General features: G+C 44.2%; 1 protein-coding gene across 1 annotated transcript in view; it reads left to right on the top strand.

Annotated features, from left to right (window-relative positions):
- Window positions 1-15,989, top strand: part of STX8 (syntaxin 8) — a 306,570-nt gene extending 290,581 nt beyond the window's left edge. Inside the window, exon 8 of the mRNA XM_073559662.1 lies at window positions 15,695-15,989. Within this exon, the coding sequence (XP_073415763.1) occupies window positions 15,695-15,762 (68 nt within the window). The 3' untranslated portion in view covers window positions 15,763-15,989. The remainder of the gene's footprint in view (window positions 1-15,694) is intronic.
- Window positions 15,990-27,985: the final 11,996 nt, after the last annotated feature.

The raw sequence follows: 27,985 nt of genomic DNA on the forward strand, positions 1-27,985 counted from the left end.
TAACTACTATAATACTGCTCCTATATACAAGAATATAACTACTATAATACTGCTCCCTATGTACAAGAATATAACTACTATAATACTGCTCCTGTGTACAAGAGTATAACTACTATAATACTGCCCCTATGTACAAGAATACAGTCATATGTTAAAGTTTGGGCACCCCTATTAATGTTAACCTTTTTTCTTTATAACAATTTTCTTTTTTGCTACAGCTATTTCAGTTTCATATATCTAATAACTGATGGACTCAGTTATATTTCTGGATTCAAATGCGGTTTATTGTACTAACAGAAAATGTGCAATCTGCATTTTAACAAAATTTGACCAGTGCAAAAGTATGGGCACCTCAACATAAGAGTGACATTAATATTTCGTAGATCCTCCTTTTGCAAAAATAACAGCCTCTAGTCGCTTCCTGTAGCTATTAATGAGTTCCTGGATCCTGGATGAAGGTATTTGTGACCATTCCTGTTTACAAAACAATTCCAGTTCTGTTACGTTTGATGGTCGCCGAGCATGGACAGCCCGCTTCAAATCATCCCACAGATGTTCAATGATATTCAGGTCTGGGGACTGGGATGGCCATTCCAGAACATTGTAATTGTTTCTCTGCATGAATGCCTGAGTAGATTTGGAGCGGTGTTTTGGATCATTGTCTTGCTGAAATATCCATCCCCTGCGTAACTTCAACTTCGTCACTGATTCTTGCACATTATTGTCAAGAATCTGCTGATACTGAGTTGAATCCATGCGACCCTCAACTTTAACAAGATTCCCGGTGCCGGCATTGGCCACACAGCCCCAAAGCATGATGGAACCTCCACCAAATTTTACTGTGGGTAGCAAGTGTTTTTCTTGGAATGCTGTGTTATTTAGCCTCCATGCATAACGCCTTTTTGTATGACCAAACAACTCAATCTTTGTTTCATTAGTCCACAGGACCTTCTTCCAAAATGTAACTGGCTTGTCCAAATGTGCTTTTGCATACCTCAGGCGACTCTGTTTGTGGCGTGCTTGCAGAAACGGCTTCTTTCGCATTACTCTCCCATACAGCTTCTCCTTGTGCAAAGTGCGCTGTATTGTTGACCGATGCACAGTGACACCATCTGCAGCAAGATTATGCTGCAGGTCTTTGGAGGTGGTCTGTGGATTGTCCTTGACTGTTCTCACCATTCTTCTTCTCTGCCTTTCTGATATTTTTCTTGGCCTGCCACTTCTGGGCTTAACAAGAACTGTACCTGTGTTCTTCCATTTCCTTACTATGTTCCTCACAGTGGAAACTGACAGGTTAAATCTCTGACACAACTTTTTGTATCCTTCCCCTGAAAAGCTATGTTGAATAATCTTTGTTTTCAGATCATTTGAGAGTTGTTTTGAGGAGCCCATGATGCCACTCTTCATAGGAGAATCAAATAGGAGAACTACTTGCAAGTGGCCACCTTAAATACCTTTTCTCATGATTTGATACACCTGGCTATGAAGTTCAAAGCTCAATGAGGTTACAAAACCAATTTAGGGTACGTGCACACGCTGCGGAATCCGCTGCGGATTAATCCGCACGGATTTTGCAAAAACCGCAGATAATCCGCAGGTCCATAGACCTGCGGTTTTGCCTGCGGTTTGGTCCTGCGGATTCACTATCTCCACAATGGTGGAGATAGGAACCCGCAGCGGTTTCCGCAGAAAGAATTGACATGCAATTCTTTCTGCGGATTCAAAACCGCAGCAAATCCGCGCGGATTTTTCCGCAGCGTCGGCACAGCGGTTTTTTTTTCCCATTCACTTGAATGGTACTGTACACCGCAGCTAAAACTGCTGCGGGTCCGCAGCGCCCAAAACCGCTGCGGAAACGCAGCGGAATCCGCAGCGTGTGCATGCAGCCTTAGTGCTTCAGGAAGTCAGTAAAAAGTAGTTAGGAGTGTTCAAATCAAGAAAATGATAAGGGTGCCCATACTTTTGCATCGGTCAAATTTTGTTTAAATGCAGATTGCACATTTTCTGTTAGTATAATAAACCTCATTTGAATCCAGAAATATAACTCAGTCCATCAGTTATTAGATATATGAAACTGAAATAGCTGTTGCAAAAACCAAAATTGTTATAAAGAAAAAAGGTTAACATTAATAGGGGTGCCCAAACTTTAACATATGACTGTATAACTACTATAATACTGCTCCTATGTACAAGAATATAACTACTATAATACTGCTCCTATGTACAAGAATATAACTACTATAATACTGCCCCCTATGTACAAGAATATAACTACTATAATACTGCCCCCTATATACAAGAATATAACTACTATAATACTGCCTCCTATGTACAAGAATATAACTACTATAATACAGCTCCTATGTACAAGAATATAACTACTATAATACTGCTCCTATGTACAAGAATATAACTACTATAATACTGCCTCTATGTACAAGCATATAACTGCTATAATACTACCCCTATGTACAAGAATGTAACTACTATAATAGTTGAATATGAAAGACGAGAATTTTCAGATCTGATAGTGTTTGCACTTGAAGTAAACCTGTGTTTATGAGCAGTTGTTGTTACAGTACATTATTTGCGTAGGGCTCAAGCTCCTTATTCTCGTGCCAGCAGCACATAATAGTTGTTACACAGCTGGCTGATTTTTTTGCCCATTTCTGCCTTTGTTTGGAGCTGGTGCCAGATCTGCAGTCCAGTAACTGAGAGGTTCATAGCTCTTAAATGAAGGATTTTGACCATGGAGCCTGGAGCAGGATGGGCACTGGGGAAACATGCTGGATGTAACACTTAGCTCATATCCCATTCACCAACAGATGCCACTTTTAACCCTCCCATTCCCAATTGAACCAAACACTGTCAATATATGACAAGCTCAAGCCCATAAACACAACGACGTAACTATCCCTGCACAGAGATGAGGATCACAGCCAACAGACCCATTGTTTTGGCTGCTTTAAGGGAACACAGCACTTGCTGATTGTACATACGGCAGGAACATAGAGACTATCTCTGTTGCAAACTTTTGTTGGAATTTGCTAATTTAAAAGTAGATGCAAACATGTAAAAAAGTAAGATAATAGGCTATGGGGGAATTTGGAAGCTGTGGGGACATCATTCTTTTTTGGGGGACTATGATACTTATAATACTGCCTGTGGGGGTATTATACTGTGTGGGGGCATTATGCTGTGAGGGACATCAGTACCATTTGGGGCAACTGAATATAGATTACATCCCTGAATTGAGAATGCTTGATCATTCTAGTGAGAGAGAAAAATATTGCAAACTTTCTTTTCTTCAATTCTGCTATTCAATTTTTAAAATAAAATGTAAATGTTGGCTAGTGCTACTCTTAAACCATTTCTGGACCGCCCGCGGCATGTAAATGTGCAGGCTGTCTGCATATTACTCTGCAATGATGTTCTAAACGTGGAGCTAGCTGCCAAACTCCCCTTAAGGAAGGCAGAGATGGTTTATTACCCTCTCTGATTTCCTGTTCACCTTATACACAGCACTGATAAGCACTATGAATTCAGATTAGGAAGTGCTGACAACGCTTCCTCCTCCGGATGCAGCAATCAGGTGATCGCTGGGTAATGAGAGGGGGAGCAGGAGTTGGTGGATTTTAACTGACCCAGATTAACACTGCAATGCAGCCAGAAGGGTGGATTTACTCTGTATCTTAGGCTAATATACCAGCCACAGTTACAGTGGAAATTGGATATTATAAAAATTGTTTTTACATATTCTAATGCCTCAGAAAGGTATTTTATGATCTTGACAGGGAGGGGTGGCACAATGTATCCAAGAAGAAAAAGCTGGAAAAATATAAATCAAAAGTAATCTCTCTCTCCCTCTGTCTCTCGCTCTCCTTCTGCCTCTCTCCCTCGCTCTCTGTCTCCCTCGCGCTCTGTCTCCCTCGCGCTCTGTCTCCCTCGCGCTCTGTCTCCCTCGCGCTCTGTCTCCCTCGCCCTCTGTCTCCCTCGCCCTCTGTCTCCCTCGCCCTCTGTCTCCCTCGCCCTCTGTCTCCCTCGCCCTCTGTCTCCCTCGCCCTCTGTCTCCCTCGCCCTCTGTCTCCCTCGCCCTCTGTCTCCCTCGCCCTGTCTCACTCTCCCTCTATCGCTCTGTCTCACTCTCCCTCTATCTCTCTGTCTCACTCTCCCTCTATCTCTCTGTCTCACTCTCCCTCTATCTCTCTGTCTCACTCTCCCTCTATCTCTCTGTCTCACTCATTCTCCCTCTATCTCTCTGTCTCACTCATTCTCCCTCTATCGCTGTCTCCCTCTCTGTCTCACTCTCCCTCCGTCTCTGTCTCCCTTTCTCGCTGTCTCCCTTTCTCCCTTTCTCGCTGTCTCCCTCCCTCTCTCTCTATCTCCCTCTCTATCTCCCTCTCTATCTCCTTCTCTCTCTCTCTCCCTCCCTCTCTCTCTCTCCCTCTCCCTCTTTGTGTGTCTCCCTCTCTCGCTGTCTAATTCAAATTTAAATGAGCTTTATTGGCAGGACTAAGTACATGTTAGCATTGCCAAAGCAAATGGTAAAAATAGGGGGGCATATAGAGGTCCAGGATATATCAGGCTCTTTTAGAGGATAGGGACATGTCCAGGGTTGGGGATAGGAGTCCATAACATATCAGGCTCTTAGTCGGGAGGTAGGGACATGTCCAGTGTGGGGTATAGAAGTCCATGACATATCAGCCTCTCCTTAATCTGTGGCAGGCACTGACATATTCTGCTGCTATGGCCGCTGCACTTTCCCTCTTCCCCCAGTATTATTGTCAGTTTCTCTTTCTCTTCCATGGAGGTGAAGACTGGGAGAAGACCAGACAGTCTCTTGAAGTGGGTGTCCCTCACTGTACAGTGTTTGTGGCACCTCAGAAGGAAGTGGGCCTCGTCCTCCACGGCCTCCTGGGGGCAATCCTGGCAGAGTCTGCTCTCTCAGGGCTTGTAGTTCTGTTGGTGCTGCCCAGATTTGATGAGTAGGCTGTGGGCGCTCAGTCTGTACCGACTCAAGATCTGTCGCTCTTTGAGGTTTTCTAGTTTCTTTAGATATGGGGGTCAGTGTGTACTTCTTCTGTAGGTTCTGGTATATTGTCAGTTTCTAGGATTTGTTTATGTCGTTCCTCCTGATGCGGAGATATTCCTCTTTGACTTTGTGTACTATTTTCTGGATTTCGCCTTTTGTCAGGCAATGTAGGTATATGGCTTGTTCAGGCTGGCTTTGGGTACTTTGTGTTGTGAGGCTTCCTGATGTAGGAAGGCTTTGTGATGTAGGAGCTGGGCTACCACTTTGTCAATGAGCCTTGAATGACAACGCCTTCTTTTGGATTGTGAGGTGTAGTGGGAATCTCCCCAGCTCTGCTCGGCAGGCGCTGTTTGATGTGCTCCGATGGACTTGGAGAAGATCCTTTCAGGACTCTAGGTGGGATATTTCAGTCAGCCCAGTGTCCCAGTTTGGGTATGAGACTGGGACCCAGACCTCACTGCCGTACAGAAGGATTGGGGCAATGATGGAGTCAAAGATTTTTAGCCAGACTGTTATTGGTGCCTTGAAATGGTACAGTCATCTTCTGATGGCATAGAAGGCTTTGGATGCCTTGTCTTTCAGTAACTCCATGGCTTGCTTGAAGCTCCCTGATTGGCTGAGTTCTAGGCCCAGGTAGGTGTACTTGTTGGTTTCAGTAAGTGGACAGATGTCTATCATAAAGGTAGGATGGCCAGTAAGTTTCTGCTTTCTTTTCTGGAACACCATGATATTAGTTTTCGTCTGGTTTCTTTGAGGTTGTGGACAGGTGTCTTTTATACTGATTACAAGTTCAAACAGATGCCATTACTACAGGTAATGAGAGGAGGACAGAGGAGCCTCTTAAAGAAGAAGTTACAGGTCTGTGAGAGCCAGAAATCTTGCATGATTTTAAGTGACCAAATACTTATTTTCCACCATAATTTACAAAATAAATCTTGCCAAATCAGACAAGGTGATTTTCTGGATTTGTTTTCTCATTTTGACTCTCATAGTTGTGATCTACCTATGATGTCCTTTACAGGCCTCTCTCCGCTGTTTAAGTGGGAGAACTTACACAATTGGTGGCTGACTAAACACTTTTTTCCCCATCTGATTGATTTAGCATTAATTTCAGCCCTTAGGAAAACTACTCTTGGAGCAGCTATTCCACCTCTTGGGTCAGTTCACACACTTTGCACATGGTGGGGTTGTCTCAGCTTTTTATTGTGGCCCTCTGATGGGCTGTCACTTTCCACTTCCCAGAATTTTGACACATTCAGAGTACAGTTGAGCAAAAAGATTTGCTGGACCCTAGCCAAGCGGCCATATAGGTTGTCAGTGGTTGCCAACAATGCTGGTTTTAGGCAAAGTGGGGCCCTAAACAAAGTTTAAAATGGGGCCCCAAATGCTAACATATTGCACATCACACAGGACAGAAGCATTTCGGTTGCAAGTACGTGCGCTGAGTTCAGGCCGCTAAACGAGTGTGATCGACAATATTGAAATCGTTCAACACTTGTTTCACGGCCTCTTTACACCCACTGAGAAAGATTGATGGGAACAGAACAATCACTATTAGATCAATCTGTCCCCATACAGTATCATGTTATCAGCAGCATATCTACAGTTTACACCGGCGATGTTCTGCTGAGAACAATGATTTTTGTTCCAGCATAAACAATCCAATCACTTGATGAATATGCAGCATTTTACTTGTTCAGTATAATACACCCCATAGTCCTCCATATATTATAATGTGCCCACAGTCCTCCATATTGTAAAATGCACACCCCTTAGTCCTCCATATAATATAATATGCACCATAATCCTCCATATAGTATAATACACTCCCTATAGTCCTTCATATATTAAAATACACTCCTCATTCCTCCATATAGTATTATACACTTCCCATAGTCCTCCATATAGTATAATACACTCCTCATAGTCCTCCACATAGTATAATACACTCCTCATAGTGCTCCATATAGTATAATGCACCACCATAGTCAGTACAATCTACTTCCCATAGTATAATGTACCCCATAGTTCTTCATATAGTATAATTTATTCCCCATAGTCCTTGATACAGTATAATGCAGCCACCCCACAAAGTATAATGCAGCCACCCCATAGAATAGAATGCAGCCCCCCTAATATAGTATAATGTAACATCCTCATAGAGTTTGATACAATCACCCCTCATAGAATTTAATATAATACAGCCGCCCATAGAATATAATATAGCCCGAATAGAATATAATACAGCCCACCTCCCCATAGAATATAATGTAGCCCCATCAAAGAGTATGGTGCAATCCACCCTCATAAAATCTAATACAGCCTCCCATAGAATATAATGTAGCCCCCCCATAGAATAGAATACAGCCCACCTCCCCATACAATATAATGTAGCCTATAATGTAGCCCCCATAGAATATAGTATACCCCCAATAGTATATAGCAGAACCACGTAGTACATAACACAGCCATGTAGTATATAACACAGCCCACATAGTATATAACACAGCCCACATAGTATATAACACTGCCCACATAGTATATAACACTGCCCACATAGTATATAACACTGCCCACATAGTATATAACACTGCCCACATAGTATATAACACTGCCCACATGGTATATAGCACGGCCACATAGTATATAACACAGACCACATCTCCCTCCCCCCCACAGTCCAGTACTCACTGTTATATTAAAAAAAAAAAACACAATCTTCACCTCTCCTCGTGCCCCGCATGGCTCCTGGCTCCTGTGTCAGCGGCTGCTCACAATCTCTCCTCCATCATTGCTTTGAACTGTACCTGCAGACGCCGGTATAGTTCGATGCGGAGGGGGGAGTCTGCGCTGGTGGCAGGCGGGCCCCCCTGCCTCACGGGCCCCATAGCGGCTGCATGATGTGCCACTAGCTGGGGGCCCCTGGGGTAGCAGGGGCCCTAGGCAGCTGCCTGGTCTGCCTGCCCCTAATGACGGCCCTGTTTGCCAAAGCAGAGCCCTACGAATTGGCTCCTACCTGGCAGGATCCACATTTCCTCTATTGATTAGCAGGCCTACGCACAACATCATTGTTTCGATGTCACATACACGTAACAGTCGAGGCGGAGAAGAGGTTTATAGTTCTGTGGTCCAGTGGCTATCATTACTGGTGTTGCTGTTGGACCAACTCTAAGTGTATAAAAGTTTGGTAATTTTCTACAAGTCTACTAAATTGACTCCATCTGTTCTCGGAAAACTGTTGTATAAATTAATTGGGGTAAAAAAGAGGGTTGAATCCCTTTTTTCCCCCCATTGTACCCTCTTCCCCTTATTAAAAACCTATTAGTGAGGCTCCTTAATTGATACCATATTTTCCACACTTGGGGTGAGCGACACCTCGGAGTGCTCCTTCACGGTAAATCAGCGGAATCACAGCGCTGAACGCTCCAGACTTGTGCTTCTAGGCGGCCGATACACAAGGGAGGCTGTCAGAACAAGACATATTTATGACGGGCTTTTTTGTTCACACACTACTTGAATGGGTGCCAGGATCTGAAGCAGGTTCTCAGCCGCACAGCGAGCCGGGGAGCTGACAGTGTAAATACCACCATGCAGGGAGACAGGCCCTGAATCTCACAGTGACAGGCCACAATCGTTGCCTTTGTGCACACATGAGAAAGCCCTTGTAAGTTTAGTGCTGTTGTTATCCTGATATATTCCATAATCTGTGGCTATTGCCCTTTGTTACCGGTGGTCTCTCGAGCATCGCGAGGGCTAATGTTACCATGGAGCACGACGAACACAACCGAAAAAATGTTATAATGGGAATAAAGTTCACATGAGATAATGGAGCCGAGAGAAGAACGGGGGTGACATAATAAAGGAAATATTAATTTATATTATATAACGCACAAATGTGTTGGATCAATAGGGTTCGACTGATTTATCTACAGTCTACTGTAATCTACTGTATCTATCCATCTATCTACAGTGGATAACAAAAGTCTACACAAGCTTGGTAAAATGCCAGGTTTTTGTCATGTAAAAATAGATCATACCAAGAAGAATAATTGCAGGACTTTATCCACCTTTAATGTCTCCCATAATCTGTACAAATCCATTAAAAAATAACCTGAAATATTTTCGGGTCAAAAATAAAGCGCTAAAATAATGTAGTTGCATAAATATGTTCATCCTTTGGTGAAGTCCCCTTTAAATTTATTCTATTTGAATAGGAGTCTATCAGCATGGCACATCTAGACTTTGCAGTCTTTGCCCACTTTTCGTTGCAGTAGCTCCACATCTGTCAAATTGAGGGTGCATCTCCTGTGTACAGTGCCCTTTTCAGATCATCCACAGATTTGGATTCCATGCTAGACTCTGACTTGAGAATTCCAAAACTCTTCTTCTGGAGAAGCCATTGTGGAGGTATGCTTAGGGTCATTATCGTGCTGAAAGGTGAAATTTCGCTTAATCTTCAGGTTTTTAGCAGAGGCCTGAAGGTTTGTTGCACAATTGACTGATTTTTGGAACTGTTCATAATTCCCTCCACCTCTACTAAAGTCCTAGTACCAGCTGCTGAAAAGGAGTCCCATAGCATAATGCTGCTTCCACCATGCCTCACTGTGGGTATGGTGTTTTTTTTTGGTGATGTGCAGTGTTGGCTTTATGCCAAACATACTTTTTGGAATTAGGGCCCAAATGTTTCATCTTGGTCTCAGCAGACCATAACACATTTTCCTTCTACTTTTACCAAATTTGATATAGGTTTTGGCAAACCGTAGCCGGGATTGAATGTTTTTCTTTGTAAGAAAAGGCTTCAGTCTTGCCACCTTACACCACAGGACAGACATATGAAGACTATGGAAGATTGTTGTCACATGTAGTACACAACCAGGACTTGCCAGAAATTCCTGCAGCTCCTTTAAATATTTCTGTAGGCTCTTGCTAGCCTCCTGGACCAATTTTTTTTCTTTTTGTTAGGTTTTCCCATACGGTCAGTTCCAGGTTGATGTCACTGTTGTTCCAATTGTAATCTACTTCTTGATGATGTCTTCACTGTGTTCCATGGTTTATCTAATACTTTGAAAAAAAAAAGTGTACCCTTCTCCTGACATAACTTTTAACAATGAGATCTGTTGTGAACTCATTGTCTGGTTTACCTCTGGCTTCTGGTGAGGGTGGTGGAGATGGCTGTGTTGACAGAGGAGTCGTGAGTTCTCCATCCGGGCTCCCTCTGGTGGTGACAGCAGGTAATGAAGCTGATCTAAATTGCAGAGACCTGCCACCTGAGGAGGAGGACTGTGAGTGGACATCAGGAGTCTCTGACTGGATTTAAGACAGCCGACTCCCTAATTTTGTGCTGGTGATTTTCTCCTGCCCTGAGGTTCTGGTTTCCAGTTCTGTTCCTGCCTTCTCAAGCTAAGTGTGCTCTGCTATTTTTCACATGAGATTTGGTCTGGTTTACTCAGTTTTTGTGGTCAGCCAGCCCCTGCTGGGGCTGTGCTGAATTTCCATTCTTATGTCTCTGTTTATGCCCGTTTGCTTTTTGTCCCTGATCAGATAGGTCTCTTTTTGCTCTGTCTTCAGAATATACCAGAGTGCTGATATAGGGAATTGAAGTGTAGCGACTTCAGGGTTTTTGTTATCAGAAAGTGTTGGACATTTTTTGGCAGGGTTTTGTGCGTGATTGCAGACAGCATCTTTCCTTTCCTGTCCTTTCTAGTTAGTGTGGGCCCCATCGTTTGCTCAGCTTATTGTTCTATCTGTGTTTGTGTTTTCATCTTGTCTCACCGTCAATACATGTTTGGGGGCAGTCTATTGCTTTGGGGTCTGCTCTGGGGCAGTTTAGATTTCCCCTTTTCTTGATTTAGGCTTATTTAGTTCTCCGGCTGTGACGAGGCTTCTAGGATCATCGTAGGAACGCTCCACGGCTACTGCTAGTTGTGTGGATAGGATCAGGGGTCTGCAATCCGCTTAGTTACCAACCTCTCTGGTTTTCTGGGGCTTAGCTTGTTTTTCCTCCTCTGTGACTCAATCATAACAGAGATCCCTTTGCAGTGTTGTAAACTGTTCATGGACCATGGCTTTTGCTGTAAAATGCAACTAAGAAAATGTCAGGAAAATCTTACTATAACAGCAAAACTTTATATAGGTTTAATGAGAATCGCTGTAAATGATGACCCTCTTCTATGGCCACATATCATCTGTATGGTCGTTACACCAATGGTTGCAATAGCTAGGGTCCTAATATTAGAGTTAAACACCTCCAATTCCCAAACTATACCAGATGCAATCATAATTTGTCTTGTTGGGACTCCCGATGACCCACCTGAGTTCCTTTGACAATGCCGTACAGTCCCGGCGCTGTAATGCCACAGTTCACCTAGAAGGCTTTCATAAAGCATTAACTCTTAACACCGGGCTATTCACTGGGGTTCTTGGCACAAAAAACTTTTTATCCTAAGGAAAAGCCTGTGTTACATCCATTTCCAGCCTGTGTATCAAAGTTGGTGTCTTTCCCTATTTATCTTGCTGTTTTTCCACTGAACTGATCCTTGAAATATTCATCTGAGTAATATTCGTCTTTCCCAGATCCCGCTCTGTATGAGCGACTGCTCTTTTAAATTTGTGGATGAAAGGAAGGGGTGGGGAGTAGTTGTTTGACGGATATTAAAGTATGAAATCATAATCCCCTTTTAATAAACTTGCCGTGGCTCCGTTATAGAAAAACGTAGGCTAAAGATTATGTTGGGGGTGTAAAAAAAACCCTTCAAATTATCAAAATAAAGTGCTAAGGTTTATTATCTATCGCACCACGCCCATTTTTCTTAAATTAATTGTCATAATTGAAAGGGAGTTTTACACGGCACCCATTCATCTTAATGGAAGACAGTCATTTATAAGCTGAGCCATGTCTGTTAGAGAAGGATTATCTAAATAGGTCCTAAGGATACGGCTTCAATATGTTGTGCCCAGACAACCCCTTTAACATCTAAGTAACCAGAGGTTTTGCTTTGCTTTAAATAATGCTGTTCATAAGAAGGAAAGCACATGAACAGGAAATATCTGCAGTATTGAAGCTGTGCTAATAATTAAGCTGATGAAGAAAGCCGTCCCCTGAGGTCTGGTTAACAACAGATCTCATATACAGCCTATATTATTGTGAGATGCACATTCTTCACATTCAGCATGCATTAGTAGGAGAGACTCAAAGAACTCACGTTCAGAATGGATTACAGGAATGGACACACAGAGCTCACATCCAGCCTATATTACTGGGAGAAGCAAACAGACCTTATATCTAGCCTATATTACTGGGAGAAACACACAGACCTCATATCCATCTTATATTACTGGGAGAAACAGATAGACCTCACATCCTTCTTCTGTTACTGGGAAGCTACACAGACCTCACTTTCAGCCTATATTACTGGGAGAGACACGCAGGCCTCACATCCAGCCTATTTTACTTGGAGAGACACATAGAGCTCACATCCAGCCTATATTACTGGGACACATAGACCTCGCATCTAGCCTATATTACTGCGAGGGACACACAGGCCTCACATCCATCCTAAGTTACTGGGAGGGACAAAAAGGCCTCACATCCAGCCTATATTACTGGGAGAGACAGAAAGACCTCACATCCAGGCTATATTAATTACTAGGAGAGAAACACAGAGCTCATACCCAGCCAATATTGCGGAGAGACATACATAGGGCTCACGTCTAGCCTATATTAATGGGAGAGACCCACAGACTTCACATCCAGCCTAGAGTAATGATGAGGACACTCCAATAGGAAAAAAAAATGATACTTGTATCAGTCAGTATTGCTGACTGAAACGTAGTGCAATTCTATTAAATAAAGTGTAATGATGAGCGAAAGTGCTCGGATAAGGTGTTATCTGAGCATGCTCGGGGGTTATCTGAGTGACTTGGGCGTGCTCAAAAAATATGTTCGAGTCCCCGTGGCTTCATGTCTCGTTGCTGTTCTATAGCCGCAATACATGCAGAGATTGACTAACAAACAGGAAATCCCTGCATGTGTTGTGGCTGATGAACAGGAACAATACATGCTGCCATTGGGATTCAAACATATTTTACAAGCACGTTTGCTCATCTCTAAAGATATCTATTAACGTAAAATAATTTTTTTCATGTCGTAGGTGTCCAAAGCTCTTAAATACGACTTGCCACTGGGTGAAAAGTGGCCAGTTTTTTACTTTTGCTTTATTAGAGCTGCTTCCCCATGTATTGCTGTGTATTATATAGCTTGGATGCAAGGTTTTTGTGCCTCTCCCAGTAAAATAGCCTGGATATGAGGCCTATGTCTCTCTCCCAGTAATTTTGCTTGGATGCGAGGTTTGTGCGTCTCTCCCAGTAACATAGTTTGGATGCGAGTTTGTATCTACCAGTAATTTGCTGCATGTGAGCTCTGTGGGTGTCCCTGTAATGTAATCTGGATGTGAGCTGTGTCTCTCCCAGTAATATAGGCTGAATGTGAGCTCTGTTTGTCCCTCCCATTGATATAAACTAGATGTGAGCCCTGTGCATTTCTCTCATCAATATTGGCTGGGAATGAGCTCTCTGCTTCTCTCCCTGTATTATAGGCTAGAAGTGAGCTCTCTGTATCTCTCTCACTAATATAGGCTGCAAGTGAGCTATGTGTGTCTCTATCAGTAATATAAGCTGGAAGAGAGTTATGTGTAGCTCTATCAGTAATATAGGCTGGATGTGAGCTCTATGTGTCTCACAGTAATATAGGCTGGAAATGACCTGAGTATTTCTCTATCAGTACTATAGGCTGGATGTGAGGTCTGTGTCTCTCCCAGTAATATAGACTGGATGTGAACTCTGTGTGTCTCTATCAGTACTATAGGCTGAATGTGAGGTCTGTGTGTCTCTCCCAGTAATATAGGATGGATGTGAGCTCTGTGTGTCTCTATCAGTAATATGGGATGGATGTGAGGTCTGTGTGTCTCTATAAGTAATATAGGCTGGATGTGAGGTCTGTGTCTCTCTCCCAGTAATATAGGCTTGATGTGAGCTCTATATGTGTCTCTCCCAGTAATATAAGCTGGATGTGAGCTCTGTGTGTCTCCATGTAATGTAGTCTGGGTGTGAGGTATGTGTGTCTTTCCCAGTAATATAGGCTTGCTGTGAGCTCTGTGTGTCTGTCCCAGTAATATAGGCTGGGATGTGAGCTCTGTGTGTCTTTCCCAGTAATATAGGCTGGATGTGAGGTCTGTGTCACTCCCAGTAATATAGACTGGATGTGAGGTCTGTGTGTCTCTATCAGTACTATAGGCTGAATGTGAGGTCTGTCTGTCTCTCCCAGTAATATAGGATGGATGTGAGCTCTGTGTGTCTCTATAAGTAATATAGGCTGGATGTGAGGTCTGTGTCTCTCTCCCAGTTATATAGGCTTGATGTGAGCTCTATATGTGTCTCTCCCAGTAATATAAGCTGGATTTGAGCTCTGTGTCTCCATGTAATGTAGTCTGGGTGTGAGGTATGTGTGTCTTTCCCAGTAATATAGGCTTGCTGTGAGCTCTGTGTGTCTGTCCCAGTAATATAGGCTGGGATGTGAGCTCTGTGTGTCTTTCCCAGTAATATAGGCTGGATGTGAGGTCTGTGTGTCTCCCTGTAATAAAGGATGGATGTGAGGTCTGTGTGTCTGTCCCAGTAATATAGGCTTGATGTGAGCTCTATATGTGTATCTCCCAGTAATATAGGCTGGATGTGAGCTCTATGTGTCTCCCTGTAATAAAGGATGGATGTGAGATTTATGTGCCCCTCCCAGTACATGGGAAGAGATATGTGGAGAGATTAATAGCCCTCTTTTCCCCAGGTACTGAGTGGATCTTGTAGGGTCTCGTTCAAAGATTATTCCTACTGTAGCCAATGTAGCCTATGTCTACTCCCTGTCTAACCTAGTGGTTAGGGTCTGCTTGCTCAGGTGAATAGAAACAGCCACCTTGCCCATTATTCTCTGTCCGAGATCAGTGGCCGGCTCAACAAAATGGGACAGGGATTGTCTGTTTGATTGATAGCCAATGGGACCTGGATCTATCAGATATTTATGGGGTATCCTGTGAATATACCAGAAAAGAACGAAGGGGAAGCTGCTCTATTAATGATTCTGCTGTGGCTATATGACCCCAGCTCTCCTTGTGACATCATTAGAAGGTCATTTATGTTTATTGTGGCCACCCCTGTTCCTAAAGACCTGTAGACTTTCCCAGGAGCTGCGGTACACAGGCCGTGGAATTGTAGTAATTGGGCGCGTAATCACAACAGGACGCAAACGTGGCCAGGCCAGGGAATGTAGCAGAAGGAATGTACTGGACTGATCCCAAACACCCCCCCCCCCCCCCCCCCCCCCGATTCTCCTCTGCCACCTGTTTTATGGAGAGGCTACAGATTACGGCCCAGAGTCTTCTAAATGACCAAAAAGTCATAAATTACTAGTGAAGCGTCCAGGCGTGGAGCGCGGCTTGCATGTATGACATCCTGGCGGCAGCTATCGTGGCCATCGCTTGGCTTTTCCTGGATGAGATAAAATCTCAAGGATAATTAAAACTGTAGAATTTCTGTATTATGTGGGATGTGCTGCGTAAATCCAATAAACTGGCCTTATTGTGATGACTAACACTTTCTTTTCTCCTGTTCCTGCAGCAATGATGGTGGTTATTGTACTACTTCTCATCGCTATAGTAGTTGTCGCGGTTTGGCCAACGAAATGACTGTAAAGGCAAGTCCTGTAATCTCCGGAAACGAGCACGTTGGCGCCTGGCATTGTGTCCTGACGGTGCGTTAAAAGGCTGCAAGACACGGACTGTTTCTTCCGCTTGTTGCACAGTAATGGACGGACTGATGTACCCCAATGTAATACTTGCATTTGCTTCTTTTTCTACACTTTACCAATGACTAACACAAAATAAAGCCATTTTTTAGGGGCTTGTGAATAAGACCATGTCGGATTGTGTCATACTTTCACTTCATGTTCAAAGGAAATCTGGCAGTGATTGGGTTACAGTCCGATCCCCTCCCAGCGCTGCAATAACTGCACTACATTTCAGAGTCATATATACGGGGTGTATATAAATATTCACAGGCCGCGGACCCGACCAACGCCCATTCATTCCCAGACCTGCGTGACACTGAGATACCTGGAAACAGCTGTTCTGTAACGACCGAGCACATTGCACTGCACTCTGGGATATTAAACCGAGGAAGGGGGGAGGATGCCAAGCAATCGACATCATAATACATAAATTATTCTACAAAAGAAGCTCAATCACTTCACAATTACATTGTTACTAGCTGCACTCACTATTCTGCTGGTAGAGGTAGTGATCCTGAGTTACATCCTGTAGTATACTCCAGAGCTGCACTCACTATTCTGCTGGTGCAGTCACTGTGTACATACATTACATTACTGATCCTGAGTTACATCCTGTATTATACTCCAGAACTGCACTCACTATTCTGCTGGTGCAGTCACTGTGTACATACATTACATTACTGATCCTGAGTTACATCCTGTATTATACTCCAGAACTGCACTCACTATTCTGCTGGTGCAGTCACTGTGTACATACATTACATTACTTATCCTGTAGTGATCCTGAGCTGCACTCACTATTCTGCTGGTGCAGTCACTGTGTACATACATTACTTATCCTGTACTGAACCTGGGTTACATCCTGTATTATACTCCAGAGCTGCACTCACTATTCTGCTGATGGAGTCATTGTGTACAGTGCCTTGAGAAAGTGTTCAGCCCCCTGGAACTTTTCAACCTTTTCCCACATATCATGCTTCAAACACAAAGATACCAAATGTAAATTTTTGGTGAGGAATCAACAAGTGGAACACAATTGTGAAGTTGAACAAAATTTATTGGTTATTTTAAATTTTTGTGGAAATTCAAAAACTGAAAAGTGGGGCGTGCAATATTCTTTGTCCCCTTTAACTTAATACTTTGTTGCGCCACCTTTTGCTGCGATTACAGCTGCAAGTCATTTGGAGTATGTCTCTATCAGTTTTGTACATCGAGAGACTGAAATTCTTGCCCATTCTTCCTTGGCAAACAGCTCGAGCTCAGTGAGGTTTGTGGAGATCGTTTGTGAGCAGCAGTTTTCAGCTCTTTCCACAGATTCTCGATTGGATTCAGGTCTGGACTTTGACTTGGCCATTCTAACACCTGGATACGTTTATTTGTGAACCATTCCATTGTAGATTTAGCTTTATGTTTGGGATCATTGTCTTGTTGGAAGACAAATCTCCGTCCCGGTCTCAGGTCTTTTGCAGACTCCAACAGGTTTTCTTCAAGAATGGTTCTGTATTTGGCTCAATCCATCTTCCCATCAATTTTAACCATCTTCCCTGTCCCTGCTGAAAAAAAAAAAGGCCCCCAAACCATGATGCTGCTACCACCATGTTTGACAGTGGGGATGGTGTGTTCAGGGTGATGAGCTGTGTTGCCTTTACGCAAACATATCGTTTGGCGTTGTTGCCAAAAAGTTTGATTTTGGTTTCATCTGACCAGAGCACCTTCCTACCACATGTTTGGTGTGTCTCCGAGGTGGCTTGTTGCAAACTTTAAACAACACTTTTTATGGATATATTTGAGAAATGGCTAGCTTCTTGCCACTCTTCCATAAAGGCCAGATTTGTGCAGTGTACGACTGATTGTTGTTCTATGGACAGACTCCCACCTCAGCTGTAGATCTCTGCAATTCATCCAGAGTGATCATGGGCCTCTTGGCTGCATCTCTGATCAGTCTTCTCCTTGTTTGAGATGAAAGTTTAAAGAGACGTCCGGGTCTTGGTAGATTTGCAGTGGTATGATACTCCTTCCATTTCAATATGATCACTTGCACAGTGCTACTTGGGATGTTAAGTTTTGGAAATCATTTTGTATTCAAATCCTGCTTTAAACTTCTCCACAACAGTATCACGGACTTGCCTGTTGTGTTCCTTGGTCTTCATGATGCTCTCTGTGTTTCAGACAGAACCCTGAGGGTGAGGGCACACAGTGCGGATTCAGTTTCGGATTTTTTCGGGCAGATTTGCCGGTAAAACCGCAGGTAAAGTGACCTGCAGGTTTATCTGCGGATTTGCCTGCGGTTTGACACCTGGACAATGGAACAGGTGTCAAAACGCTGCGGAATCCGCAGAAAGATTTGACATGCTGCGGATTTAAAACCGCAGCAAATCCGTGCGGAAAAATCCGCAGCATTTGCACTGCGGTTTTGAAATCCCATTGCTTTGCATTGTACTGTTCAATGCCTGCGGAACTGCTGCGGATCCGCAGGGCCAAATCCGCTGCAGAATCCGTAACGTGTGCACATACCCTGAGACTATCACAGATCAGGTTTTTTCATGCGGAGACTTGATTAAACACAGGTGGATTATATTTATCATCATTACTCATTTAGGACAACATTGGATCATTCAGAGATCCACAATGAACTTCTGGAATGAGTATGCTGCACTGAAAGTAAAGGGGCCGAATAATATTGCACGCCCCACTTTTCAGTTTTTGAATTTCCACAAAAATTTTAAATAACCAATAAATCTCGTTCAACTCCACAATTGTGTCCCAATTGTTGTTGATTCTTCACCAAAATTACATTTGGTATCTTTATGTTTGAGGCATGATATGTGGGAAAAGGTTAAAAAGTTCCAGGGGGCCAAATACTTTTGCAAGGCACTGTACATACATTACAGTACTTATCCTGTACTGATCCTGAGTTACATTCTGTATTATACTCCAGAGCTGCACTCACTATTCTGCTGGTACAGTCACTGTGTACATACATTACATTACTGATCCTGTGCTGATCCTGAGTTACATCCTGTATATCTTTTATTATAAAAATGAAAAACATAACAATAATAACAGAAACATAACAGGAATATCAGCCAGAAAAATAATCCGTAAACTGAACACTGGTCCAGCCGCTCATTCTCTCCTCTCACACATATTATACATATATACAAAATAATAACTAATAATAACTTACACCTTCTGGTCCGGTCACCAAACAAACAAATAAGAAGATTAAAATATACAAAGGCCAACATAAATATATACATAAACTTTTTTTTTTTTATAAATACAGTAGATAAAATAACCAAACTATACAAATATATACAAGACTAAACTAAACACCCCACACTCAAGCCCACCACTCCTAACCCCCGCACCGACCTGAGAGCTGGTCCTGCGTCTCATGCCTCAGTCCATGTCCAACGTCCATAGGCCAGATCAGGCAATGCCAGTGTTTCCCAAAACACCCCAGTGTCCCATAGTCCCACAAGATAAACCTACCTCCCCCCCTTTTCCCACCACCCAACCTAACACCTACACCCAAATCTATATCCCTATATACAATATATACAGAAACAAGCAACAATACCCACAAATCACAAAGCCCAAGTTCGGCGCCTGCAGCCCTACATCACTGTATACCGATCACAAAACAAAAATCTACAGTGTCAGCGGCAGCCCACCACCAGGAAAGGAGATGACCAGACTAGGGCACACTAAAAGAAAAGCCCCTCCAGAGGAGAGCGGCCCTACGTGTGCCCAGTCTCTCATACTCCAGAGAGCGAACCTTCAAAAGGTCACCGAGTATGGTCCTAAACACATCATCCGCTGGGAGGATTTTCCGTTGCGACGATACTAAGCACCATGCGTTCCACGTGTGATACCTTACCACTGCACTAACTAGATATAAGGTGCAGCGGTCCCGGCCACCAAGGTCTCCGAATGCTCCATAGGCCCATTCCGCATACGAGAGACCGGCCAGCTGAGACCAGCCAATGGAGGCGCCCACCCTGTTGTACACCTCTGTGTTGAAGGGACAATGAAGCAGGAAATGGTCCATGCTTTCCAGCACGGTACCACAATGCTCCCGAGAAGTTCCTGTCCTCAGAGCTCCTACACTTCACATTGTCCCGCACACACAGTTTCCCATGGAAGCAGCGCCAAGTCCCAAAACTTCGAGGGGATCCTGATAGAATTCAAAAGATGCAAACCTACCCCAAGATCTTGACTTTGGCAATTCCTGAGCACCAGAGGCCTCTGGAAATGGGTCAACAGAACCCTTCTGTCAAGGAGTTTCCTTGGCAGAGTCCTGATCTCCCACATTCCCAGACCCCACCGGCGAATTACCTTCAGAACCAAGGTAGCGTAAGCCGGAAGATGTCCATATGGTGTGCGAAGATCCTTCACTTGCCCTCCTGTTTCCCATTCCTGGAAGAAATGCTGAAACCATCCCCTACAGGAGAATACTCACAGAGGAGCCCTCTCTTTCCAGAGGTTTGCAATATTGATTTTAATGAAGGTATCCACAAGGAATACCACAGGGTTGACCATACCCCCAACCCTCCTAGTCTCCTCGTACGGTAAGTAACCTCCCTCTTGACCAGGTTCAGTCTATTCCCCCATAACAGTTGGAAGAACAAACTATAGACCCGAGTCCAGAGAGACTCCGGTAAGATGCACACACTGCCCAGATAAATCAATAAAGGGAGCAGGTAAGTTTTGATCAGGTTTACCCTTTCCCTGAGTGTCAAAGACCAACCCTTCCATTGTTTCACCTTCTGAGTGGCGATCTCTAGCCTGCTGTTCCAATTTTGTTTGGGGTAATCCCCCTGGCCAAATTCGAAACCAAGGACTTTTGCAGAGACTTTGGGTCCTGGAAGGGTGTCTGGGAGATCAAAACCAGGATCTCCTCCTCCCAGCCAGAGACACTAACACTTATCCCAGTTGATCTTGGACCTGGATGCTTCCGAGTAGCAATCTACCTCTGAAATCTGCCACCCTGCCTCCTCATGAGAGGAAACAAAAACAGTGACATCATCGGCATACACCACCACCCTCAGAGTGGCTTCCGGTGCTGCCTGGTCCATCCCAATCCCGGCCAACGGTCCACGCTCCACCCTCCTAAGAAGTGGGTCAATCGCGAACACGTACAGCAGCGGGCCCAAGGGACAACCCTGGCGAACACCAGATCCAACCTCAAAAGAGCTGCCAATCCAACCGTTCACAAGCGGGGAAACTCTCTGCCTCACCGTACAAGGTTTTAAGTTAAATCAACAAACCCCCCCCCCCAGCAGGCCATATCTCAGAAGGACAAACCAGAGGTACTCGTGATTAACCCGATTAAACGCTTTTGCCTGGTCCAGTGACCAGCCCTACCCTGCTCCACCTCCTCCCGGACACCGAGCACAGCACTAAATGTGCTGCGACCTTGAACAGAGCAATGCTGGGCCTCCGAAAGGAGTCGGGGTGCAAATTTCACCAGCCGATTAAACAGCACCTTTGCCAGAACCTTCCTGTCTGCATTGAGAAGCGCTATGGGACGTCAATTCTCAATGCACGATGGGTCCTTACCCTTTGACAAGATAATCAGGGCAGACCTCCTCATTGACTGGCAGAGTGCCCGAGGAAAGACACTCATTGAATACCTCAGTCAAGAGGGGAACCAAAGCGTCCTTAAAGGTCTTATAAAACTCAGATGTTAAGCCATCTGGACCGGGCGATTTTTTTTGGGCAAGCCCTTCAGTCGCCAACTTAACTTCCTCTTCCCTGATCATCTCTGTCAAAAAGTCAAGTGAGGGTCTGCCCCTGGTTCAGGAACGGCTTCAGCTAGGAAAGCCGACATCTTATCCCATACTTCCCATAATCCCTCTCAAAAACCAAAGATGCGTGTCGATTGTACTGACACCTCATGAACAAAGATTTCACTCTGGAGATCTCGCAGCTACCTCCAGTTGAGACAAGATGCTCGAGTTTCCTCAGACCCTGATACAGGCGGTACCTGTTCAGACTCCTGAGGCTCGAGAGCTGGCGGAAGAATCTCGCCACCCTTTTCTTGAACATCTCCCACCACTCTGACTTACTACTACAAAGATACCTGGCTCTGAAGAAAATCCTCAAAGGACTGTCTTATGTCCGCTTCTTCCAAGAGAGACGAATTGAGCCTCCAAAAGCCTCTTCCCATCCGGAAGGTCTCTGTAACATTCAGAGAAAACAAAAACAGTGGTCGGAGAACTCCACCTCAACAACAGACACTGCTGAAGAGACAGCTTCCTCCTTTAACCCCTTCACCCCCAAGGGTGGTTTGCACGTTCATGACCGGGCCAATTTTTACAATTCTGACCACTGTACCTTTATGAGGTCATAACTCTGGAACGCTTCCATGGATCCCGGTGTTTCTGACATTGTTTTCTCGTGACATATTGTACTTCATGTTAGTGGTAAAATTTAATTCAAATAACTTGCGTTTATTTGTGAGAAAAACGGAAATTTGACAAATTTTGAAAATTTCGCAATTTTCCAACTTTGAATTTTTATGCCCTTAAATCACAGAGATACAGCACACAAAAAACTTGATAACTAACATTTCCCACATGTTTACTTTACATCAGCACAATTTTGGAACCAAAATTTTTTTTTGTTAGGAAGTTATAAGGGTTAAAAGTTGACCAGCGATTTCTCATTTTTACAACACCATTTTATTTTTAGGACCACATCACATTTGAGGTTACTTTGAGGGGTCTATATGATAGAAAATACCCAAAAGTGACACCATTCTAAGAACTGCACCCCTTAAGGTGCTCAAAACCACATTCAAGAAGTTTATTAACCCTTTAGGTGCGTCACAGGAATTTTTTTGAATATTTAAAAAAAAATGAACATCTAACTTTTTTTCACAAAAAAAATAATTCAGGTTCAATTTTTTTTATTTTACCAAGGGTAACAGGAGAAATTGGACTGCAAAAGTTATTGTGCAATTTGTCCTGAGTACGCTGATACCTGATATGTGGGGGGAACGACTGTTTCGGCGCATGGCAGAGCTCAGAATGGAAGGAGCGCCGTTTGACTTTTTCAATGCAAAATTGGCTGGAATTCAGATCGGACGCCATGTCACGTTTGGCGAGTCCCTGATGTACCTAAACAGTGGAAACCCCCTACAAGTGACCCCATTTTGGAAACTAGACCCCCCTAAGGAACTTATCTAGATATGTGGTGAGAACTTTGAACCCACAAGGGCTTTGCAGAAGTTTATAACGTACAGCGGTACAATTAAAAAATCATATTTTTTCCACAAAAATGATCTTTTCACCCCAATTTTTATTTTCCCAAGGGTAACAGGACCCTAAAAGTTATTGTGCAATTTGTCCTGAGTACGCTGATACCCCACATGTGGGGGTAAACCACTATTTGGGCACATGGCAGAGCTCGGAAGGGAAGCAGCGCCATTTGACGTTTTTGGCTGGAATTGAGATCGGACATCATGTCGCGATTGGAAAACCCCTGATGTACCAAAACAGTGGAAACCCCCCACAAATGACACGATTTTGGAAACTAGACCCCCCTAAGGAACTTATCTAGATGTGTGGTGAGAACTTTGAGCCCCCAAGGGCTTCACAGATGTTTATAACATACAGCCGTACAATTAAAAAATCATATTTTTTCCACAAAAATGATCTTTTCACCCTCAATTCTTATTTTTCCAAGGGTAACAGGACCCTAAAAGTTATTGTGCAATTTGTCCTGAATACGCTGATACCCCTCATGTGGGGGTAAACCACTATTTGGGCGCATGGCAGAGCTCGGAAGGGAAGCAGCGCCATTTGACGTTTTTGGCTGGAATTGAGATCGGACACCATGTCGCGATTGGAAAACCCCTGATGTACCAAAACAGTGGAAACCCCCCACAAATGACACCATTTTGTAAACTAGACCCCCCAAGGAACTTATCTAGATGTGTGGTGAGCACTTTGAACCCCCCAGTGCTTCACAGAAGTTTATAACGCCCGGGAGAAAAATAAAAAATTCGGATTTTTTCCACAAACATGATCTTTTAGTCACCATTTTTTTATTTTCCCAAGGGTACCAGGAGAAATTGGACCCCAAAAGTTGTTGTCCAATTTGTCCTGAGTATGCTGATACCCCATATGTGGGAGAAAACTACTGTATGGGCACACGTCGGGGCTCGGAAGGGAAGTAGTGACGTTTTGGAATGCAGACTTTGAGGGAATGTTCTGCGGGTGTCATGTTGCCTTTGGAGAGCCCCTAATGTACCTAAACAGTGGAAACCCCCCACAAGTGACCCCATTTTGAAAACTAGACCCCCTAAGGAACTTATCTAGATGTGAGGTGAGCACTTTGAACCCCCAAAGGCTTCACAGAAGTTTATAATGCCAAGGCATGAAAATAAAAAAATCGTATTTTTTCCACAAACATGATCAATTAGTCGCCAATTTTTTTATTTTCCCAAGGGTAACAGGAGAAATTGGACCCCAAAAGTTGTTGTCCAATTTGTCATGAGTATGCTGACACCCCAAATGTGGGAGAAAACTACTGTATGGACACACGTCGGGGCTCGGAAGGGAAGCAGTGACATTTTGGAATGCAGACTTTGATGGAATGGTCTGCGGGTGTCATGTGCGTTTGGAGAGCCCCTGATGTACCTAAACTATTGAAACTCCCCACAAGTGACCCCATTTTTGACACTAGGCCCCCCACGGAACTTATCTAGATGTGTGGTGAGCACTTTGAACCCCCAAGTGCTTCACAGAAGTTTATAACGCTCCGGCGTGAAAATAAAAAAATCATTTTTTTCCACAAAAATGATATTTTTGCCCCCAATTTTTTATTTTCCTAAGGGTAACAGTAGAAATTGGACCCCAAAAATTGTTTTGCAATTTGACCTGAGTAGGCTGATACCCTACATGTGGGGGTAAAACACTGTTTGGGCGCATGGCAGAGCTTGGAAGGGAAGGAGCACCATTTGACTTTTTCAACTCAGAATTGGCTGGAATTGAGACGCCATGTTGCATTTGGAGAGCCCCTGATGTGCCCAAACAGTGGAAACCCCCAATTCTAACTCCAACCCGAACCCCAACACATCCCTAACCCTAATCTCAACCCTAACCCTAGCCCTAACCCAAACCCTAGCCCTAACCCTAATGGAAAAATGGAAATAAATACATTTTTTTTATTTTATCATTTTTCCCTAACTAAGGGGGTGATAACGGGGTGTTTGATTTACTATTTATGGCGGTTTTTATGTTTGGCGGCTGTCACACGCTAAAAGACGCTTTTTATTGTAAAAATAGTTTTTGCATCACCACATATTGAGAGCTATAATTTTTCCGTATTTTGACCCACCGAGTCATGTGAGGTCTTATTTTTTGCGGGACGAGTTGACGTTTTTATTGGTACCATTTTCGGGCACGTGCCATTTTTTGATCGCTTTTAATTCCGATTTTTGGGGTGCAGAATGAACAAAAACCAGCGTTTCATGAATTTCTTTTGGGGGGGTGCGTTTACACCGTTCCGCATGCGATAAAATTGATAAAGCGGTTTTATTCTTCGGGTCAGTACGCTTACAGAGATAACTTATTTAGGTCGTTTTTTTATGTTTTGTCGGTTTTATGCAATGAAAACTATTTTATATAAAAAATAATTATTTTTGCATCGCTTTATTCTGCGAGCTATAACTTTTTTATTTTTTTGCGGATGATGCTGTGTGGCAGCTCGTTTTTTGCGGGACAAGATGACGTTTTCAGCAGTACCATGGATATTTATATGCGTCCTTTTGATCGCGCGTTATTACACTTTTTGTTTGGCGGTATGATAATAAATCATTATTTTTTGCTTCGTTTTTTATTTTTATTTTTTAAGGGGTTCGCTAAAGGGGATAACTAATGGGACAGTTTTATAGGGCGGGTCGTTACGGACGCGGCGATACCTAATATGTGTACTTTTATTGTTTTTGTTTTTTTTATTTCTAAAAAATGGATTTATTTGGGGGAATATTTTTTTTTTTTTCTTATTTGGCGATTTTTTTAAATTTATTTTAACACTTTTTTTTTTTTTTTTTTTTACTTTATTAAATAGTCCCAGGTGGGATATCACTGTCCTGTGACAGATCGCTGATCTGTAACATCACAGATCACTGTGACAGATCAACAATCTGTCACAGGCACTGCAGAAGGCTTCCTCATGCCTGCGCTTTGCAGGCACTGAGGAAGCCAGCTTCCTGCAGGCCCCCGTCGCCGTCTTGGATTCGGGGGCCTGCAGGAAAGGAGCCCCCAGAAGCAGCGCTGCACGTTGCGCTGCCGTGGGGGGCTCAGGGAAGCACGGAGGGAGCCCCCTCCCTGCCGATGCTTCCCTTTAACCCCCGGTACACCGCGATCATGTTTGATCGCGGTGTCCAAGGGGTTAACGTGTCGGGGGCGGTCCGTGACCGCCCCTGACACATTGTGCCGGGTGTCAGCTGTGATAATCAGCTGACACCCAGCCGCGATCAGCGGCGCTCACCACGTGGGCGCCGCTGATCGCGGTAGACGTACTATCCCGTCCATGGGCATAGGGGCCCGGGTCCCATGGACGGGATAGTACGTCTCATGTCAGGAAGGGGTTAAATAGAACCTATCTATTCTGGACTTACAGTTACCTCTATGATAGGTGAATCCCTCGTGGCCTGGGGTGTGCCAAATGTGGACATCCACCAGGCGAGCCTCACTAGCTATACAATTAAGGGCGGCGCTATCATAAGTCAGCTTGTCTCTGGAACCTCCTCTATCTCGGGGCCTTGTGACAGTATTGAAGTCACCTCCAAAGACAACCTGCCGACTTTTAAAAAGGTAGGGCTTGATCCTCATAAAGAGACTTCCGGTCCCATTTAGATTGGGGACCTTAGATGTAATAAGCCGGAGCTCTTGTCCCTTCATGAGGACATCTAAGATCAGGCACCTCCCCATTTCTAACTCAATAACCCATCAGCATTCCACCGGTGCGGTAAAAAGGCCCACCACTCCGCTATACGGCTTGGCCGCAAGAGACCAATAGGAGGGCCCAAGTCTCCACTCCCTTTTGGCTTAAACACATCTGCCATGTTTGGCAGTCTGGTCTCTTGCAAAAAGAAAATGTCAGCCTCAGCATGGCTGAGAAAATCAAAGGGCACATATCTAGCTGTATTTGACTTTATGCCGGCGACATTAATGGACGCCAGCGTCAACTGAGTGGGTACCGCCATCATTGGTGATTGAGTTAGATGGCTTTCTTCTTCCCACTCCCCTTATCCTCTGCCTCAGAGGAGGAATCCTTCCCCCTCTTTAATGACACAGAGGTGTCCATTTCCACGTGATTTTTCTTTTTGTCGTCCTCGTCTCCGGACTCCAGGCCAATCCCTCCCTCCAAGGACCTTACATTCCCAGAAGAAGGAGACTCGGCACCCCCTGTAAGCTCCGCCGAAGCCGGAACCTCACCCTCAGCTTCCTCCTCAGAGGAAGAGATGTTCTCAAGGGCTTGCAACCGATTAGAAAGACCAACCAGAGGGGAGTCAGTTTTTCTTTCCTTAGGTACCTTGGTCAGAGCGGGAGAAGATGTTTTATCTCCCTTCTTTCTCTTCTTTTTGGTGCCGAGCTTACGCTTGTCCTCTAGCCACTGCCTATTATCCTCATCCATACTTTCATAATGGGAGGATTCGGAGGCAGTGGCAGTTTCTTCCCTGTGGATCCTCCTGCCCTCCTCATCCAACTCATCATTCCTTGGGGCCTCAGCAGCAAGACTGGCATCCAGGACAGAGGTCACCGCAGTAGCCCGGGGCTCGCCCAGCTCCCTCGCCTGTCTGCGCTTGTCTAGACGCCTCAGTTGGGCAGGTGTCTTTTTATTGCTTTTCCTCCTTGGCCCCTCAGCTTCCTCACCCCTGCTAGTCCCTTCCCCAGCAGAATCAGCCTCACGGCTTTCTCCCACGGGGGTTACGACTGCATTAGCGAAGGAGCGAAGACAACGGCTGAATGGGTGACCTAAGTCACCACACAGGTGGCACCTAATCTCCACACAAGATGCAGCAAGTTGGCCGATATCTCCACAATGCACATTTCTGCACAATGCAGTTTGCACTGAAGTGTGTGGGGTCACCGCACTTGTGA

Source organism: Dendrobates tinctorius, unplaced genomic scaffold, assembly GCF_039654945.1.
Source record: "Dendrobates tinctorius isolate UK_male_01 unplaced genomic scaffold, ASM3965494v1 ptg000014l, whole genome shotgun sequence".
In the NCBI taxonomy this organism is placed as follows: Eukaryota; Metazoa; Chordata; class Amphibia; order Anura; family Dendrobatidae; genus Dendrobates; species Dendrobates tinctorius.